This window comes from Chanodichthys erythropterus, chromosome 23 (genome assembly GCF_024489055.1).
Source record: "Chanodichthys erythropterus isolate Z2021 chromosome 23, ASM2448905v1, whole genome shotgun sequence".
Classification (NCBI taxonomy): Eukaryota; Metazoa; Chordata; class Actinopteri; order Cypriniformes; family Xenocyprididae; genus Chanodichthys; species Chanodichthys erythropterus.
The window spans coordinates 12,758,004-12,780,190 of NC_090243.1; the positions used below are offsets into that span (position 1 = coordinate 12,758,004).

Below are 22,187 nucleotides of genomic sequence, written 5' to 3' on the forward strand. Positions count from 1 at the left end.
CACGACGAAGGTAATAGCAGAAAACAGTCTTTAATCCAACAGGAGAGCATCACGGGTTACACCAGTAACATCTTACAATAAACCATGACTGACAAAGGACACAGAACAGGCAGGAACTTAAATACACAGATAATGACTACTAAACGGAAACAGCTGACAAGACTTAATTTGAAACCATAATGACTAATGCAGACAAGACAGAACAGGGGTAAACAGAACATACACGTGACAGATATTTTGTGTTTAAAAAGCATTTACAGTTTTATTTTTTTCGAAAATTACAAATCGTTTCACTAGATAAGACCCTTATTCCTCGTCTGGTATCATTTAAAGTCCTTTGAAGCTGCACTGAAACTATAATTAATCTTCAACCGTCTGGAGTCCATTGAAGTCCACTATAAGGAGAATAATACTGGAATGTTTTCATCAAAAACCTTTTTGGAACATTTCTTTTCGACTGAAGAAAGAAAGACATGAACATCTTGGATGACATGGGGGTGAGTAAATTATCAGGAAAAGTTTATTTAAAAGTGGACTAATCCTTTAACGCGGGTCCTAAAGCCCAGCCATAACCCTTCATTCCAATGATATTCTTCTTTTGTATTGTGTCTCATCTCTTTTTTTGCATTCTTTCTTCAAATCTCCCTCTTGCTCATTCTCTCTTTTCAACCGTCAGTCGCACCCTAATGCTGATTGGCTACCGTTTGTTGTTGTTTGGTGTGTCGGTCTGACTAACTTCCATACAGCATTTTTGAAATATCGCTTACCCCACCTTTAACTGGTTGGTTACTGTCATTCTTCAAAATATCTTCTTTTGTGTTCAGCAGAAGAAAGACATTTTTGGGGGGTGAACTATTTCTTTTAAGTGGTTAAATAGTTGGTAGAATTATAGGCAAAAAAATGTAGAGAAAGTGAAGAGAATAAAATGATCTAAATAGGTTTTGTAATTGAAACTCCAACATCAAAACTAAAAAAGCAATTTAAACTTTCTGATAGCAGATCTGTTGCAAGACTATGTTGCAGGCAAATATTCAAATAATAGATGCACTGGGTGTGATGGGAGGAAACAGCGGTAGTAAATCCCAGTGGGTGATCAATTCCCAGAGCTGAATTGATGGCGGTAAAAGTGCATTTAAATTCCCAGTGCCCAAGCAGACAAGGAGGCTTGACACAGACATGAAGGGAGAGGAAATTGCAGAGAGGATTTGGAATCATCCCCTCCAAGCTCCTGTGCCCTTGATCTTGATTGAAAATGCCAAAGGACAGCATTCAGAGTCATCAAGTGAGAAGGGCTGCCCGTAAATGAATGTGAACGCAACCGCAGTCGGGCTTGTCACAATCATCAGCAAATGACCTCATTATAACCCCCATGAGTTCGGGCTGAATTCCGACAAAATTGCTCTGTGTTGCACACGGTTGCTTTCTGTTCTGTTGTTTACATTTATGGATGTACATTTGCGGCTTCATTCGAGATGATTTATTGTTTTGTTCTGGATTTAATATAAAATATTTCCTCTCACAGTGACAATGAATGTTACAATCGTTTACATAGGTTCATATTCAGAGTTTGTACAACTAAACTTTACACAACAAGAGATTACCAGGAGAGTCTGGAGAAATTAAAGTCGCCAAAAGCACATCACTATATAAGAAAATGGGATTTCTGATATACAAAGACCACTTAACGGATGGCAAAAGAATCAGACATTCATGCAGTAGAGCAATCCGTCTGTAGCTCACGTTGTGAAATATTGCAAGTAAGGCCTAACTTTCAGAGCAGCTATGAGAAGAGGAATAAAAGATCTTTAAAATCCTTCAGTTCGTAATGCCGTTGCATCATCAAGTCTTCATGTGTCATCAGTCACACGGCGAGACGATGCTTGATTCAGACTGCAGTCTACGGTGAAGTAAAGGCAATATGTCTTATTAGCATTGGGAAAAGAACCATGAACGAGTAGAAAATAACAGAATAAATTCAAACTGTGTTGTCCTTCTTTCTTTTATCCATACGTCCATTAGGAATCATCTTCGGTTTTGATGACGTGAAAAAGCGTGACGTTGAAAATGACCTGATGTCCATTGTTCCAGGCATAAAGCGCCCGTTCTCGAGCATTGTAGTCAAGCATGGAAATGTGAAAGTATTGGTTGTGGAATGGGATGTCCATGTACTCATACGTCGAGGTCTTTGTGTTGTAGGAATAATAAACCTTGGCGCCGGTCAGATGGGAATTGGTGATGTACAGCGTGCCGCAGATCATAAAAGACTCGCCTGCGTTCCTTTTGGAGTATTCCGTGTTCCACGTCTGGAGAACCTCCAGCGTCTGCGGTTCTAACTGAGAAATCACAATGTTTCCTGCATTCTGATTGGTGGCGTATACAGCCCACAAACCCAGCTCGTCCGCCATGAGGTCGATGTCTGAGAAGCCTCCCCAGGTGTAGGGGTAGACGTTGTGGAAGCCGGCGTACTCCAAGGCACGTTGGGCGAGAACCCGTCCGGTCTCAAAGCTGTATTTGACAATGATGTTGCTCTGCTCTTTGTTGTAGTACAGAGAGCCGTTGTAGACCACATGGTTGGTTCCAGCCCATTTAAAGGGAAGGTAATAGGTTCGCGATTCCAGGCCGGAGATGAAGTCGTCAATGCTTTTATACTCTCGAACCACCTTGCTGTTGGTGTAAGTGTCCATATACCAAACCTGTAGGAAAATGACAGAGTGAGATGTAGATGAGCGGCTCACTAAATTATTTTACACCTGGTGGAAACCGGGTGTTAGTAATCCTTTGAAGGAAGGAGATTAATCAGGTATATGTCAGAACATTAATCAGACTGAAGAACGTAGCGCCGCCTCCTCCAGAACTCACCCGGTTATTTCTCGGAGATGCTAGAGGGTCGGTCATCCATGCGCCAAACCGCGTTCCAGATGTCTTTATAGTCACAGGGCCGGTGATTTTCATTAATTTCCCACATGCTGTAAAAAAAAAAAAAAAAAAAAAAAACCTCTTTATTTTTAACATAATCATCTTCTCTTTTTCAAATGGCTGATTTCCTAGAAGCAATTTCATGCCTTCTGAAGACTTGCCTTTGGTGCATGTGAAAAACAACAGCAACTCTTAATGATGTACTAGCTTAGTGCATCCAACCCCCAATGCTAGGATGTAATTATCAGAGATATTAATAACATATTAGAACATCTGTTGAATTTGCCTAACCAACTTATTAATATTGTAAGGCTTTTTAGCACTTCATCATTAGAATCACAGGTGTTATATGAGGTCTATTGAAAACACATTGTTATTTAATTGAATTGCTTGACGTTCACTAAGAATAATTGAATATCCCATACGGACAAACTGTAGCTGGAGGTCAAATCTGAGGTTTTATGTTTTGCTTTGGGCAGGATATTTTTAGTTTTAAATGAACATCACTTTGCGACTGTTTTACAGGCTGTACACTCTAAAAAATGCTGGGTTAAAAACAACCCAAGTTGGGTTGAAAATGGACAAACCCAGCGATTGGGTTTTATTTAAACCAACTATTATTTAAAAATTGCTATATGGCTAGCTTAAAATGAAACCAAAATAGTTGGGAAATTAAAAACCAGATGCAATTAGAGACAACAATAATAGACAAAAGGTGAATGTTTGTTAATAAGCTTTAATATTTTATTAATATAAATTTAATAGTTTAATAGTTTATTAGTATAAATTTATTAATAAGCTATTTAATAAATGTTTATTGTTTAATAATTATTCATTGAACATTAATAAATGTTCATTTCCAACATACTTTGGGTTCATTTTAATTAAGCAATACAGTAATTTTTAAACAATAGTTGAGTTAAATAAGTAAATATTAATGCACCCTATGTCATAAATAAAGAAGGGGGAAAGGAAAAACTTGATATTCCTTCAGGTTCTGGAAAAATCGATTTTGGTTTCACTTCCTTTTGAATGTCCCTTTAACACGTTCTATTTACTATAAGTAACGGTGCACCTACATGTCTACTAACTCTCATTAGAGTGTTAGTAGACTGGTAGGGTTAGAATAAATTGACATGTAGTTGCAAAGTTACTGATAGTCAGTAGAATGTCAGTTGGAGGACCATCAAAATAAACTGTTATCAATCAGACAGTCTGTTAGTTGACATGTAGTTGCAAATTTACTTGTCAACAGAATGTTCAAAAGGCACCATCAAAATAAAGTGTTACCAAGAGTCAGTTAGATTTTTTTTTTTTTAAGAAATTATTACTTTTAATTAGCAAAAATGCATTAAATTGATGAAAAGTGACAGGAAAGACATAATTTCACAAAATAATTATTTTTCAAATAAATCCTGTTATTTTGAACTTTCTCTGCAAAGAATCCTGAAAAAAATGTATCATGGATTCCACAAAAATATTACGCAGCACAACATTGATGATAATAATAAGAAATGTTTCTTAAGCATCAAATCAGCATATTAGAATGATTTCTGAAGGATCACGTGACATTGAAGACTGGAGTAAAATTCAGCTTTGACATCACAGAAATAAAGTAGAAAACAGTTATTTTAAATGATAATAATATTTCACAATATTACTCTTTTACTGTATTCTTGATCAAATAATGTAAAATAAATTGTTTTTTTATTTTGAAGCACTGCCACTATAGCCAAATTCACAAAAATGTCATGATGTCCAACTACAGTTCAATCCTTGCATTATTTTTTCCCCATTCATTTACCTCCAATAGCTGTTTTTGAATGCAAGAACACACACCCCTTAAGAAACTCACTGGGACAGGTGAGCCTGAAACTCAATTAATCATGTTGGTTAACCCCAAGATTCAGCCAATCATAGCAGAGGTTAGTTACATGTAGAATTTTTTAAAAATACAGTGGCATACACATCCCATTCAATTCAAATGTGATGTAATAAGATATGAAACTGTGGAATACGGCCCTTTAAAATGCTTTAACTGTGAATGTAAAAAGTGGAGTAAATTTCATCAGTACTTACGATAGCTGTGGATTGTACTTACTGAGTTTGCTCATGCAGTTTCGTAGACGGCTATCCAGGCTGAGGACTCTCTGATAGAGCTGCTCGTAGTCATAAGCTCCCAGCTCCTCCTGGATACCCGTCAGCACAGCAGACAGATTCCTGATTTCCTCTTTGAACTGAGAGATCAGCTTAGCATCTGTTTTGTACTGCTCCAGCACAGGAATCAATGGCTGGAGTTCATCCATACGATCGTTCAGCTCCTGCAGACAGACACACACGCACGCACACATGTTGGGATTTTAATGATTTAATTATTTTTATACTGTAAAACCTGTATAATATATCCTCTAACTCTAAAAAACATCACTTAGTATGATTTATAAGCTTTTTTCCTCATGGGGACCAAAAAATGTCCCCATAAGGACAAGGATTTTGGATACTGCCATCTTTATGGGAACATTTTGTCCCCATAACGTACCTGAACCACACACACAGATGCTATTATGCTTTACGTTGGTCCCAATAAACAATGTTAAGTCGTGAAACGCAGTCTAGTTATTGTGAAATTCTATTATAGGCCTACATATGTTTAACATTTTGACATAACACATACAGTATTCATGCCTTATGCTGATGTTTGCATTTCCAGCAGCAGGTCTTTTGTAACCTAATAAAAAGAAAACATACCTTAAAGTTTCTAGCCATTATAGTTTTCCTGTCTGCTTCAATTTGCTGGAACTTGGTCCGTAACCCTTTCATTTGATTTTCCATTTTCATGACGTACTGGAAATCGCGCTGCGTGCGCAGATTCAAGACTTCGATGGACTGAGACATGTTCTGCACCTGCGTCACAAAACCCCGAGTTAAGAAGTAGGACAAAACAAGGGGTGGTAGATGTTAAATAAACCATGAAAAAAGTGAACTTTTGCACCATGCTGTAAACAAAACTCCATAGACAATTGAAATTTATGGTACTTTTTTTGTTTGTTTTGTTCCTTGACAGCCACAGGTCACCATGGACATTTGTTTTATGGAAAACAATACATTGCTTGAGCGACAAGGGAGAGTAGAAGAATTTATTATTGTGTGAACTTTCCCTTCAACCTCTGGGTAAGAAGTAATGAGAAGCACTTTCCATAGACACATTTCTTTGCATAAGTTATGGATAAACTGACTACAATTAATGAATCTTTAAAGAGGGGCTGATTAAAAAAAAACCCAAAAAAAACAGAGCAGTCACTCCAATCTCATGGTGTTTGTCCCCGTCAAACGGTCTGATTAGCTACCTTGACTGGGGTGCGAGAAAAGCGGAAATCCATGAATCATAAATGAGATGTAGGCCCAGACTTTCTTTTCAGGCTATAGGGAAAATGGAGGCGTTAATAAATGTACATATCAATATTAACAGCAGTCAGGCTCCTGCTGAATTGAGGCATGTATCATTTATCATAAAATCAGGTATTAATGACCTGCATAAAAACCAGCCTCTCATGAATGCAATGGAAGCACCCGCCATCAGAGCCTTTTCTTTTTCCCTGTGTGTTTTTAAAGGTCCTAAGTGGGAATGAGACTGATAAAAGACGATAAAAACTGATGGGGGAGGGGAATATGTAATGTGTGATTGAGAGACCGAGAGTAATAGAGAGCAAGAGGACAAGTATGTGTATGTGTGTGTGTGTGTGTGTTTATGCCAATATTAGTGGTGGCCCATACAGTAGCTCCTGAAATGTGTGAGTCCCTGAGGCAAAACAGTACATTAGTTGTCCACACAACATATACTAGACAAATGATGCCTTTGTGCGTGTGTGTGTGTGTGTGTGTGTGTGTGTGTGTATGTGCTGATAGAAAGAACAGAAAGCAAGAAGAAATGCAGAGTGAAAAAAACTTGATATTACTGGGCTTTGCAATATTTTGAATATTCAAATTATATTCTCAGTGCATTAGAAAACTAATAAATTGTGAATATCATGATTTTAATGTGCCTTTTTATTAGGCCGTTCCATTTCCAAAAGACCGTCCCAGTAGGTTAGTTTTGATCCCTTTCATGAGTATGAGAACATTTAGACAGAGGTGTTCTAATAATATTGAATATTGTCAATATTCAGTTGCAAAAATGAGTTGGCACGTTTGATTTATTTCCATTAATATATTAAGGAAAAAAAAAAATGTGTGTACTGTGTGTGTATGTATACTATCTTTCAAAAATTAGGGGTCAGTAAGATTTTAATGTTTTTGAAAAAAGTCTCTTATGCTCACCAAGGCTGCATTTATTTGAAACAATAATATTGTGAAATATTATTACGATTTAAAATAACTTTATACTTTTTATACTTTATACATTTTTAAAATGTAATTTGTTCCTCTGATGGAAAAGCTGAATTTTCAGAAGTCATTACTCCAGTCTTCAGTGTCACATGATCCTAATATGCTGATTTGGAGCTAAAGAAATATTTCTTACTAATATTTCTTATATTTCACAGTTTTGCTGCTTCATTTTTTTCAATTTTTTTTTTTTTTTGTTTGTTTTTGTTTTTTGGAAATGTGATATATTTTTTGAGGATTTTTTGAGTAATAGAAAGCATTTAAAATCTTACTGACTCAAAATGTGTGTGTGTGTATATATATATAGACTACTTTTCGCCTCAACGAGAAATCGTTGAGGCGAAAAGTAGTCTCGTGATATTGCCATGACAGAGTGTTAGGACGATTAGGAAAGAATATGCCACCGCTACGTTTACATTACGCCTACGCTGTCGTTTTGCTTTGTATTTAAATAAAAAACATTGAATTCAGTTGGATAACGGTCGCGCGATCGTGAAAGTGAAAGTAAACGCAAGCGCACGTTCAAACGCAATTTCAAAACCCCGCATTTTGAAAGCGGCTCACTGATGATTGCAAATATCTCTCAATATGAAAGCTATTTTAGGCTGGGCAGCGTAGCTGTAACCTCTCTTAGCTCTGTATCAAAGAAAAATGTTTGTCTTATTTGCACTTTGAATATTGAGAGAGTGCGATTATGGTTGCACTTAATGTAAAGTGTTACCATAAAAATGAATAACAGTTTTCTCTTAATCTTATTAAGCAAAAACAGTAAAGTTTCATTTGTTAACATTAGTTAATGCACTGTTAACTATCATGAACTAACAACGTATGACTATTTTTATTAACTAACATAAACAAAGATTAATAAATACTGTAGCACATATATTGCTCATTGTTAGTTGATGTTGGTTAATTAATGTTAATAAATGAGACCTTATTGTAAAGTGTTACCATTTTTATTTAAATTGTTTTTATTTCTATGATCAGTTTGTGGAAAGGAGTTCAGTTAGGAGGTCAAAAGTTGTAGAAGCTCATAAATCATGAACAGTAAGGTCTGAAGAGACTGAATTCATAAGGAGAGAAGCCAGTCATTTTCAAATACACCTGCAGAATATTTTTTCTAGTCATGTATTTCGCCATTGAGGATTTCTTAAAAATAGTGTGTAAAAATCTTGTCTCGTCTCGTGAACTCAATCTCGAGTCTCATCTCGTCTCGTGAGATACCTGTCTCGTCACACCCCTAATATATAATATATATATAATGTCAAAGAAGAAGAAGAAGAAGAAGAAGAAATAAAATGTGTGTGTTTATGCGTGAGACCTTCTCCAGCAGCTGTCGGAGCTGTCTGCTTTTGGCATCCCTGGAGCAGAGGTTTTGTTCCGGTGCGACCACAGTGCAGATACAGCGTCCGTCTGCATCCTGAGCCGAACTATACACCTGCCATCCTTCCTTGGGACCAATCGTCTGTAGACACACACACACACACTTTAAAAGAATAGTTCAACCAGAAATGACAATTCTATCATTATTTTTAAGTAGGGCTGTCAAACGATTAATCGCATACAAAATAAAAGTTTGAGTTTGCCTAATATATGTGGGTGTACTGTGTGTAATTATTATGTATATATAAATACAAACACATCCATGTATATATTTGAGAAATATTTACAAGTATATCTATTTATTTATATTTTTATATAATTTATATTATATATAAATACATTTTTTTTGTACATAAATAACATATTTCTCTTAAATATATACATTAATTTGTGTGTATTTATATATACATATTATTTACACACATATATTATGCAAACTCAAACTTTTATTTTGTATGCGATTAATCGCGATTAATCGTTTGACAGCCCTATTTTTAAGCAATTCCAAAGAACAGGGATATTAATGCCATAAAAATGACACAAAAGCACCTTAAAACACTACTTTGAAGCGGTCAGTGTGTCTGATGCACCTTAAATAATATTATTTTCAATACTACTACTACTACTACTAATAATCTTCAGAGCAGTTAACTGTTGTGACCAGGTCAGTTAAATCCAGCCGATTCCTAAATGAATCATTCTGTGAACTGATCAACTGTTTCATTGAAAACATCTAAATCCAAAAAAGGATTTGTTTATGGATTTGACATTGCTACTTCTCATGAAAATGCCAAGGAAAACTAGGGCAGATGTCAAGATTTTCAGTGAATTTCTATCTATTTGTCACACAAATCTATCATACAGTGACTTCAAAAGGCTGAATATTTCACTCGAATCATATAGACTGCTTTTATGGTGCTTCTGCGTCTTTTTTGAAGTTTGAAAGCTTTTAATCCACGGAAGAAAGAAGTCATACAGGTTTGGATTGACGTGAGGGTGACTAAATCACTGTCCCTTTACTTAACATTGAAATCTTTTATTTTAATGTGCTGTAGGTAAAATATGACTTGCATTTATCCCCTGAGCAAATTCAAAGGAACGTCATTATAAATTCTTTCTCTTGTGCAGCCTTGAGATCAGCATTAACAACAAAGCTACGACAAGATGCTAAACCAAACTGTTATCTTTATTATAAAGCACACAAAGGCCTTGCAAACAGTTAAAGACATGCTTTTCAGATGAAGACTATGACAGGTCAAGCAGGCGTGCCATTGGCAGTTTCTCATGAATGAAGATGAATGAAATAATTTGATTATGTTGGCTGAAAAGCCCACACGATAAAAGCACTTTTATCTATTGGAAATCTGTCTCTTACTGGACCTGAGAGCCCGTGACATCATAAAGTGGGTGTGTCCCTGTCAGTCACAGTAATGCCAGTGTTCTCTCGCTCTAATCCACTTGCGCTGTAACTGATCCAATTCCCCAGCTTTGATGTATAATTTGTACAGTCGAGTCTGAGAGTTGATATGCGAGACGCGTAACTGTGCACTCAACAGATCCACAAATACAAGCAGGGCTTAAAAAAATAAACAAAAACAATACAGGGAGAAAGAATTGGGATGGAGAAATGATAGGGAGGTTTCGAGGACAAACTGATAAGCTTTCCCGTTGAGGACAGAGACATCCCATGTCAAACATGCAAGCACACACACTGAATTTACCGCCGCCCTCCTTGACTGCCTCTGCCTCTGTCACACATTCTTTTTTCTTGCTTTTCTCCTCCATATATACTTTGTATTGCGAGTGTGACATTGCTTTTATACAGCACTTTGTGTAAGTTACGCAGTATTAAACAAGACGTTAATATTGCGTAACTTACACAATATGGTCAGTTAGTCTACTTTGTTTTGCTTCGCTAACGAAAAGAGTTGGAAACAAATCGTAAGTAACACACAGTAGTTTAGTTTATTTAATGAATCATTATTGTTGAATGAATCAAATTAATTAATTGAATGAATGAATTGTTTCATTCCTTAATAAATGTGTGCTTTTAACAAATCGGTTGAATAAAGTTAAGACAGCCACAAGTTTTGTTCCTGAATGAATTTGTGTTTTTGAATGAATCGGTTACATGTATGATTCATCAACTTGCTCATAAAGATGGTCAGTTGTTTTGATCCTGAATGAATCTGTGTTTTAAACAAATCAATTGAGTGAATTGATTGACTCGCTCAAAAAGAGATTTGTTTCTAAATGAATTGGTGTTTTTTTTAATGAGTCGGTTAGGTGTATAATTCAATGACTAACTCATAAAGGCAGTCTTGTTTCGTTCCTAAATGAATCCTTTTTTTTAATGAGTCAGCTGAGTGAATGATTAATCGCTCATAAAGACGGCCACAAGTTTTGTTGCTGAATGAATTGGTATTTTTTGAATGAATCAGTTATGTGTATGATTCATCGACTCACTCATAAAAATGGTCACTTGTTTCGATCCTGAATGAATCTGTGTTATGAAAGAATAGGTTGAGTGAATTGATTGACTCACTCAAAAAGATGAGCACTAGTTTAGTTTCTAAATGAATTGGTGTTTTTTTTTATTTTTTTATAATGAGTCGGTTATGTATATAATTCAATGACTCACTCATAAAGGCAGTCTTGTTTCGTTCCTGAATGAATCCTGTGTTTCTGAATGAGTCGGATGAGTGAATGATTACTCACTCATAAAGATGGCCACCAGTTTCGTTGCTGAATGAATTGTTTTTTTTGAACGAATCAGTTATGTGTATGATTCATCGACTTGCTCATAAAAATGGTCACTTGTTTCGATCCTGAATGAATCTGTGTTATGAACAAATCGGTTGAGTGAATTGACTGACTCACTCACTCACTCACTCAAAAAGATGGGCACTAGTTTAGTTTCTAAATGAATTTTAGTTTTTTGAATGAGTCAGTTAGGTGTATAATTCAATGACTCACTCATAAAGGCAGTCTTGTTTCATTCCTGAATGAATCCTGTGTTTTTGAATGAGTCAGATGAGTGAATGATTACTCACTCATAAAGATGGCCACCAGTTTCATTGCTGAATGAATAGGTTTTTTTGAACGAATCAGTTATGTGTATGATTCATCGACTTGCTCATAAAAATGGTCACTTGTTTCGATCCTGAACGAATCTGTGTTATGAACAAACCCGAATCATGCAAAAATTCATTTAGAAACTGAACTAGTGCCCGTCTTTTTGAGTGAGTGAGTGAGTGAGTGAGTGAGTGAGTCAATCACTCACTCACTCACTCACTCACTCACTCACTCACTCACTCACTCACTCTCACTCACTCACTCACTCACTCACTCACTCACTCACTCAAAAAGACGGGCACTAGTTCAGTTTCTAAATGAATTTTTGTTTTTTTGAATGAGTCAGTTAGGTGTATAATTCAATGACTCACTCATAAAGGCAGTCTTGTTTCGTTCCTGAATGAATCCTGTGTTTTTGAATGAGTCAGATGAGTGAATGATTATACACTCATAAAGATGGCCACCAGTTTCGTTACTGAATGAATTGGTTTTTTTTTTGGAACGAATCAGTTATGTGTATGATTCGGGTTTTTTTGAACGAATCAGTTATGTGTATGATTCATCGACTTGCTCATAAAAATGGTCACTTGTTTAGATCCTGAATGAATCTGTGTTATGAACAAATCGGTTGAGTGATTTGATTGACTCACTCACTCAAAAAGACGGGCACTATTTCAGTTTCTAAATTATTTTTTTTTTTCTAAATGAGTCGGTTAGGTGTATAATTCAATGACTCACTCATAAAGGCAGTCTTGAATGATTACTAGTGAACAATTACTAGTTTCGTTCTAAATGAATTGATGTTTTTTATCGAGTTGGTTAGGTGTGCAATTCAATAAGTGTGTTCAACGTGCGCATTGACCAGTCGGTTCTGTATGCTTTTGAATCACTCTTGTGGTACATGTCACCACCTACTGGCAAAATACTGTCACTGGTATAAAGAGTGACTGAAAATCTCCACACCAATGCAAAAACTAGACCAGTAGTGAAATTGCTATTTTGTATTGCAATATTTTCTGTAATAGAGTAATTTATTTTAAATGCAGTGTAAGGCAGTTATACAAGTACTTTACATTAAAACATCAGCAGTATCTCAACAAAGCACAAAATGATGGATTCTTTTACAATCACAGAGTACAACATTCAAGTCCACTTCAATTTATGTTTGTTGATGAAAACAAATTGCACACACCATCAATCCAGACAGAGAGAGAGAGGTTTGAAAATATGAACAGGACAGAGAATGGAGGAACACACATTGACCACAAAGGTACTGATGATCATGTCTTTTAAATGGACTCACATTTCTGTCCTGATGGTGGAAATCAGCGTATTTTTTACAGCATCTGCTATAACTACATTCAAATAGTTCATTTAAAAAAGTTTGCCTGGAAAAATGTGTTGTGTACATACATATGTGGGTTACCAGTAAATGCAGAGGTTCATGTCTGAGATTTGTACTGTGATAATGTGATAAACCTGATTTAAACAACACATTTGAAAATTAAAAGACTGCTTAAAGAAGTTTTTTTTTCTTTCCCTCTTTCTTTCGCTCGCTTTCACTCTTGCTTTCTAGTGCTCTGACCTCTAGACTATATCTCAATATCTGAGTACACTTCTGAAAGAGAACAAGGCATTGAAAGATAAAAGGAATGCTTTCATTCATTATCAGTCATCTTCTCAGTGATAAATCTGTAGAGTTATAAGTGTATAGCATGCCTCCCATCCAATAAATGACAATAAGCTTTGTGCTTTGTTACAAAGTCTCAGATTTCAAATTCTGTCCATTTTATTACGGAATTCAAAAAATAACCGTTTTGGCGCTGTTTAATGTGGCGTGACAGATCGCTGTAGTGCCTCTGTTCAAGATAGCTACCAGTTACAGCGTGAAATAAACATGAACGAACACCCAAAGATATTTTAAAAGATACAATATAACTTATCGAAATCTGAATCCTGTCTCATGTAATAACTCAATCAGTGTTTTAACCGCGGAAAGACGTCAGTAAAACAGCTTGTAAACAATGTCATGTAACGTCACATTTACCTCAGTGACCATAATTCATTAGTCAGCTAATAAAATGAACTCTAAAGAGTATCATTTTGCTAAATATATGCACCATATTACAAATTCATTATAATTTTTAATGTTCTTCAATATTTAATGCAATACATCTGTCAAGTTTTTATGACAGTCACCTTTTAAATGTTTAAGCTATATTTCAAAAAATGCATAGGAGTAGAAATATAATTACGTAATTGTAATTAAAGTTAGTATTTTAACTTTATTATTATAAAAACTTTCCTAGAGTGTCATTTATTTTAAGTGTTTGTATACAAATCAGTTAATTTTAACCTTCAATATTATAGTAATGTAGTAGCCAACTGACTCTCATGTATTGTTTACAGAAAATTGCCATGTAGCATACTGTTCCTGATATATATCCGGAAAAAATGATATTGAATCAAATTGAAATCGAATTCCATTTTGAAATTTGTGTCAATACCCAGCCCTAGTTATCAGTACTGCAAAGGTAAATGAAAATGTATTCTTTGTTGTCTGTAATTTTCAGAGATGTCAGAAAATTAGATAGTCAGCAAATATATATCCCGATACACTCTGCATATCTTTTATGAATGTCACATACAGGCCACATCTATATTTTGATTGTACACTCTTAAAAACAAAGGTTCTAAAAGGGTGTTTTTGCAGAGATTCCATAGAAAAACCAATTTTGTGTTCTCCAAAGAACCTTTCAGTAAACAGTTCTCACAAGAACCTTTTGTGCAATGGAAAGGTTCCGTGGATGTAAAAGGTTCCACCATCGATGCCAATAAAGAACCTTTATTTTTAAGAGTCTATTCTGGGCCAGATGACAAAATGTCTAGATATTCACAACATAATGTGAATGAATCAATACATGACTGTGTTGGCCTTTCCATTCAAAGTCATTCAAAAACTGTCCTGCAATAAACTGAACGCTATGTAAATGAGGTGAAGGTTTGTATTATTATGGATCCCTCCACCGACATTAGAAAGCTGTATCCCGTAGGTGTGTAATGCAATTTGTCACCATAAAAAGTGCATTTCAGCACGTCAAATTAATCATCATGAATCACTCATCCCACAAGCAACAACAATGTAATTAGAAGCCCATTACACTAACGTCCATTCATTTTCATAGACAAACAGCTCAAACACCCCTCCTTCTTAGAGTCTGTGGGGGGTTTGCAAATTTTCTTTTGTGTGCGTATGTACTTTTGGACCTTTGACATTTTGTGGACTTCATATGGGGAGGTCAAAATGCCGGCATAGAAGTACTAGCTATGTTATCTAATGGTTAAACAAACTGTTTCGACAAAAAGCAATTGTCTGTCTAGTTCGTGCAGACATATGTCTGTATGTGATTAGTTCACTCCAGCACCACGGCAGTGTGGACAGCTCCCGTCCGCCTATGACTAATCACCTGAAGCACAGCACCACGCTCATTCTAGCACTTGTTACATTGATTTTTTTCAGTCTTTATATGAAAATGTCCAGCAGTTTTCTATGATAACAGCTTAATTTAAAAAAAAATCTGTAGATTTCATTAAAATGCTACATGAAGAAATTCTGAAGAAATTTAGATGAACCTTTTTGTTGTTGTTGTTGTTGTTGTTAAGATTATAATTAATTCAAAATGAAGAGACTAAGTAAATCCAACATAATGAAAAAAGCAGTTTAAATTTACATACATTTCCCATCCCAGTGTGCACTGGGGCGTAAATAATTATAGTTGCATTGTCTGACCATTTGCCAGTTTTAGTTAGGCAGTTGTTGATTTTGTTGTCACTAGTTGGCTTTTGCGCTGTCTCACATTTGATGTATTCCACGCATGTTTTTTTTTTTGTCACATGTTTTTGTAATGAGTATTCATGTGATGTCATTAGACAAGCACTTTTCTTTTCAACAAAGGGAACAATTTGCTTAACATCTGATACAGCATAATCAGAATTTTTCTTAGTTAATTAATATAATTACATATTATTTATGGAAGTTCTGTTTTTTCAAACTTGTAACTTTAATTTTTTGTTCTGTTTTATGTTGTACGTGCAATTGCTCATTTTCAATGATTCACTTTTGTTGAGCTCATTTGATTAATCATTTTAAACATTGCATTTAATTAAGTCTATTGTTTGTAATCTGCTGTCATCATTTTATTTACTGTATCATTTTTACAGTGGTGGTGGACCAGAGTTTAGCAATACACCATTATATTCACTGGCTGATGAAATCATATCATAAGCATGTGCACATAAATCCACACTGACAATGTTAAAAAATATACATAAACAAAATACATATTTCCAATATAAATATTAAATCTTTTTATAACTCACTAATGCATTCCTAGAAAACATCTGGAAAGACAAATGGTGCTCCATGCTTGAATAAACAAAGTTTATTATCTGTGGACTCAATAGGTTTATTTTTCTCCAAAACCTACATATTATATGATGCATAATACTTATTATCCTATATGAAATTATATTTAATAATTATATAAAAAATATATATCTTTGAGCTTGCAGCAGCCAACTTAAATTAAAATATCACTCCTATTACGACATATGCAGTCTGTTTCAAATAGATTCACATTGAAGAAAAAAAAAAAAAAAAAATCAAGTGCATTGCATTATCTTGAAATATTTCAGCTTGCAACTCATCACATCAACTTACCATGGATGGATACAGTCCGAAGACAATGAGGAAAAGCAGGGGATTTAACGCACCGAACAGAAGGATCATGCTGTCACGGTTCTATCGCACTTTTCTGGCGTTAATATCACGTCCTCAGCGTGGCAGATGATGCCCGAACAGAACAGGGCGGATTGATCCACATTCATTACCGTGCTGCTCCGCCGCGCGAGCTCCCGCGTGCAGCCAATACTGAGCGCGCGCTGCCCAAAGTTACGACCGCACGCGTATGAGGATTCAGCAGACAGAGCGTGAGAGCATCCAACACTACCAAGGCGACCTTCACAGCGGATGTGACATCATTTGATTATTCCAAACGTTAACTTGTTGAGTTGGCGAGTGGATGCAACCACTGCAGCGTCAACACACCCTATAGTTTCAAATGTATGCAACACTTGTGAGCTGAAATGGTCACGCTGCCAGTGGGCGCGTGGAGCATTGTACACGGCAGAAGTTCCACCTCCAAATGCATATAGGCTACAGTGGGGTCCAATATATGAGGTAAAATGGAAGTTTGTTTTGATTTAACTTAAATAAAGTTGCTAGATTTAGATTTTTTTTTAATTATAAAAATGTAAAGGTCATTAAATTATAAAGAAGATGTTAAATGCACTATTTTTACGTTTGTAATTAAAATAACGCAAAACATTGTAATTGTAAAAAAAAAAAAAATGCTACCTGTTAACTGTAACTTTACCATTTACTGTAAAAAATATATTAGATTTGATGGGACAATATTTTCTGCAAGTAAAAGGAATGAAATGCCTTAAATGTTTTTACTATAAATTATTAAATTCACAAATACACATACTTTTAGTGAACTGTGAAAAAGAATTGTTGGTTTAACTTAAAAAAGTAAGTTGCCTTAATTTTGAGTTAATTGAAATTAAAAAATTGAGTTAATACAATTAAGGCGATTGGTTTAATCAACAGAAACTCAAAATATTATGTTATCTGAATAACATTAATTATTGAAGTTGATTTGACAAAAGAAAATATTTTGAAATAACATCATGAAAATATTTTTGTACAGTGTGTAAAATGTTGTTGTTGTAGTTGGATTTAAACAGTACAAGGATGTTCTAAGATGTCCCCTGTTTCTAATTATTGTTAATTTATAGAAGTTATAAACATTGTTGTTTTATGCACTGTATATGATCAGTAAGTCTTGGCATCATGTTTTCCCATACGTTAACTCAACAAAATAACACACACACATATATATATATATTATTATTATTATTATTATTATTATGATTATTATTATAATATAATATATATTTTAATATATATATATATATATATATATATATATATATATATATATATATATATAAAATTTAGTAATTTAATTTAATTTATATAATATCTTTATCTTATTATTATTATTATGATTATTATTATAATATAATATATATTATAATATATATATATATATATATATATATATATATATATATATATATATAAAATTTAGTTATATATATATATATATATATATATATATATATATATATATATAAAATTTAGTAATTTAATTTATATAATATAGTTAAAGTCACTAAGTCAGTTTAATATAATTTAAATTAACTGGGAAATAGGAATAAATGAAATGACTTCTACCTTCTACAACCATTTGATTATACTTAAATTTAAGGTAGAAAAATAATTTATGTTATTAATTTTAATTAGGTGGATATTTTTACACTGTGTTGCATTTCATGCTTTTTTTTTTTTTTTTTTTTTTTTCTTTATTTTAATGAGATGTAGTATCTGCATGTTTATTAAACATGGTTCATGGAAAGGTTCATTTTGATGAGCTTTAATTCATCATGTGGCATTTTATTTTACCACCCACATTATTGTGGCGATTGTTATATTTTTAGGTGAAAAGGAGATTTTAGTAGTTTAAATAGGTTGGTATATAACATGTTAATGAAATAGATGCTTATGTAAAATATAGAAGTAATAGATATACAGTTTCCATGTTTTATGGGGACATTCCATATATATGACTTTTATACTTTACAAACTGTATATTCTATCCCATAACCCTACCTCTAAACACATCCCTTAAAGAAAACCTGCATTTTTACAAAAAAAAAGTATATGATTTATAAGATGTTTTTTTCATGGGGACAAAAATAGTGGACATTTTGTCCACACAATGTAGGGTTTACCAGGAGTACACACACACACACACACACACACACACACACACACACTACAGAGACCTAATATACAGCATCCTGAAGTGTTAATGATTTATGCAAAATAGATACTGAACATCTTCCAAACCCACCCACATCTGTTGAACTGATGTCCATGAGGGAAGTCTAGATGAGATTCATCGAGGCAAAGGTGGTTGCTCAACACACCTACTGGCAAAGATATTCTTTCAGTATGACAGAGTGGTTATTCTTTAAAGATCATACATAGATAACTACTACTTCCTTTCTCTTTTTTGATAAATATAGTTTTTAACCACCTGCATTTCGCTCTCTTTTTGCAAATGTTAGACTCATCAGTTAATTATACAGCCAACGGCATAATTAGACTTTACTCTGGTCTCATGCAGAGCAAGTAGAATCTTTCCATGAGAGTTAGCAGCTTGGATAAGACAGCAGTCTCAATTTAAGATAATATTAATAAATGCTAAAGCAATGAAAGCTTATATGATGATTTGCTTTCAGGCTCATATCCTCTTATGAAAAGTTATTGTTACTCTAGTTAATGAAATAATAAAAATCAAAGTTATGAAAGTTTTCCGCCGAACATGGTAATGGTTGTCAGATGATTTTGTTCACACACTGCAAATCCTCATCGCGGGCAAATTATGCTCGGCAAACAATCTGAGTTCATCGCTGGCAGAGCGTCTTGTTCGAGGATGGTAAATTGGAGAAATTCTCATCCCGCGTTTATTTGCACATACAGCCTTCTGTGAGAAAACAAAGTCAAGTGTGTGAAAATGAGCTTTTGTTGAATATTTCTCTGCATGTTTATGTAAAACTTATTGTAATTTGCCCTTTCATATTTCACTTGCATTATTCATGAGTCTATCAGAGGACTCTATGAAACTGTTTACTTTTACTAATGATCAGGAGACGGTATTGTTATACTTACAAATTCACCACCTTACTTTTGTACACTCATGTACTAATAAGGCTAGGATAGAAGTTTGAGTGCTCCTGGTCTGTATTTCACTTGTGAATGTGTGCTTGTGATGTTTTTTGAGAATATGTGTGCATGTGTTGTAGTCTAGTGTTAATGAGCCGTCGCGCACCTGAGCTTCTCACACCACCTCACCATCACATTAATCTCACTTGCCCTCCTCGATCTTCTCTCGCTCACGCATTCTCCTTTCCATGTGACTTGGCATGGTATCTTCTTTTCTCTTTCTTATTCATTATTTCTTTACTCAATAGTTCAGTTGCTCAGCAACACCTGCCAATGGCTCTCATTGGCTCCAATATTTGTGAGTTTCTTAGCATTTTGTTTTACTAAAAAGCTAAAAGGCACAGTCTTGTCCTGTGGTTCATCTCAATGATCCATATTGTTTTCCAGGGTCAGAATTAAAGGCACAATATGTAAGATTTTTGGATCAAAATAACCAAAAACCACTAAAACAATGTTATATATTTTGTTGACTTGTTTATTTACATTATCCCAAATGTTTCCAAGAATGTTTAAAGCCAGAAAAATGAGCAATTTTAACCAGGACATGGGCCGTGTCCGTGCGTCGCCTATCAATGACATCATACCCGTGTTATCCTTGATTTCCAATTTTATTTAGTAGAAACCATGGAAACACCAAAGACGCGTATGTGTTTTATTAGACAGGTAAGCAACTGTTTGGATGCATTCATCGACAAAAAACTAATCATTGTTATAGAGCTCATCATAGTAAGTCTTATTGTTAAAATCTTGTTTTCTCAATTTACAATGAGTACCATGTTTTACCATGCCTAATATTGATCTAGTTTACTGCAGTGTGCTTGTCTGGCTATCACCAGACCAAGCTCAGTTTAAAATTGAACATTGGTCTGGGGAGTTTGCTATGTATTTCCTACTGCACAACAGGCGTGATCAACAAGCATTATTCACGCAATTGGATAGTCCTTCAACCAATCAGATTAACGATCCATGTGACGTACTTTTTTTACGTTTAGTTTGTATTGGTTTGTAGCATTGATCAGCGGTTTGCAGAAGCAGCAAAAGCGATTTTTGCAGGTTGTGCAAAAAACATGAAAGTTAGTGGTATTTACACCCAGTCGAGCGATTTGTTTGCTAAACTAAAGAAGTCATTTAGCATCGTCGAGAGGTTAAAAGGAATTGGATTGACGGTCGCGTGAGAGACGTCATTGTGTTATACCTGCCCAGAGCCATAGAAAGAGCTCTGTACCCGCCAATAGCGAGCAAGGTGGATAAGCCGGTCTGTGATTGGTTCCCGCAAAAGTGTAACAGATGCAGCAGAAATGAATGTACGGGTTTCCAGACTGAGTTGCCGGGCGAAATCAAATCGCCGGCAGATCAGGCTGGGTTTACCCAGTCTAGCAGTGTGCAACAGTACTATATAAAAAATGCCTCATTCATTCATTCAACAGGTGTCTCTGTTATGACGATTCAGGAGAAGGAGGATCCATTTACATTCTATTGAGTAGCAAACACAACAATGGCAAGGACGAGGCAGAGGCAGAAACAGGGACAGGCAGGGATCAGGGCAGGCAGCAAACAAACAAAGTCCAGGAACAGGCAAAGTTCACGGAATCAAACACAAGGAACAGTCCAATCAAACACAGGTATAACAATCCACAATAAACGCTCAGAAATGATCTCCGGGGCAAATCAAGACTTCGCATCGTGAGTGTGTGTGAGCTACTTATGAAGTGTGTGTGTGTCATGTGGTGCAAGTACGTGCAATCAGTCCCAGGAATGAGGGCCTATGGGAAATGCAGTCCGGAGGGAGCCATCACCTGAATATTGACTGTTTTCCGGTGGTGCGAGGAAGGAGGTGCAGGAGCCTCACTTGTAATAGTCTCATAGCAGCCGCCGAGCGCATTACAACAACTTTCAACACACGAATGTATCTAATATGATAAAACATCACTGTGTTACCCCACATACGCTTGACCGGAGGAAGCGTAAGCACTCGTCTTCGGTATAATAAAAGCTCCACTGCTCTCGAGACGTGCCGTGTGTCGTGCTCGTCTCTCCTTAGCAGTCGCTTCAGCGGCTTTCAGCCACACCTTACTTCATGCTACAGTAATCTTTAATACATTAGCTCATCCATGAATATGATTTCTGCCCGAGTCTCGTCGGATTCTTTTACACCTCCCATGATTCCGTGAAATCAAGGCGTCATCAAGCTATGCCTTTGCTTTGAATAAGCGACCTCTATAGTGACGAAAAATTACATATTGGGCCTTTAATCTTGTTCATCATTCATTAAAGAAGACCTATTATACTTCTTTCTTTTTTTCATTTTCAACTTTCTTTAGTTTGTAATGTTGCTGTCTGAGCATGAAAAACGTTCTTCAAATTTACAAAGCACAAATTCACTTCAAAGGGAGTTATTCTCTATATCAGTAAGCACTGTTTTTGAAGTCCCTCAAAAGCCTTGATTGTAGTCTGGAATTTTCCCCAGGAACATACACATCACAATATTCCTCATTTAAATAATTCCCAATTTAAA

General features: G+C 35.2%; 1 protein-coding gene across 1 annotated transcript; it reads right to left on the reverse strand.

Moving 5' to 3' along the window:
- Positions 1-612: 612 nt before the first annotated feature.
- olfm3a (olfactomedin 3a) lies at positions 613-16,620 on the reverse strand. The gene is made up of 6 exons (XM_067377929.1): positions 16,478-16,620; positions 8,621-8,764; positions 5,665-5,820; positions 5,018-5,237; positions 2,860-2,966; positions 613-2,693 (listed from the first exon to the last, which is right to left on the reverse strand). Exons 1-6 carry the CDS (start codon positions 16,544-16,546, stop codon positions 2,016-2,018), a joined length of 1,374 nt encoding a protein of 457 aa, XP_067234030.1. The 5' UTR covers positions 16,547-16,620; the 3' UTR covers positions 613-2,015.
- Positions 16,621-22,187: the final 5,567 nt, after the last annotated feature.

Coding starts and splice junctions, on each gene's coding strand:
- olfm3a (XM_067377929.1), bottom strand. CDS start 16,546: ATGATCCTTCTGTTCGGTGCGTTAAATCCCCTGCTTTTCCTCATTGTC. Junction 5,238..5,664: donor TAATGGCTAGAAACTTTAAG/GTATGTTTTCTT, acceptor GTCTGTCTGCAG/GAGCTGAACGATCGTATGGA. Junction 2,694..2,859: donor CATCTCCGAGAAATAACCGG/GTGAGTTCTGGA, acceptor ATTTTCCTACAG/GTTTGGTATATGGACACTTA.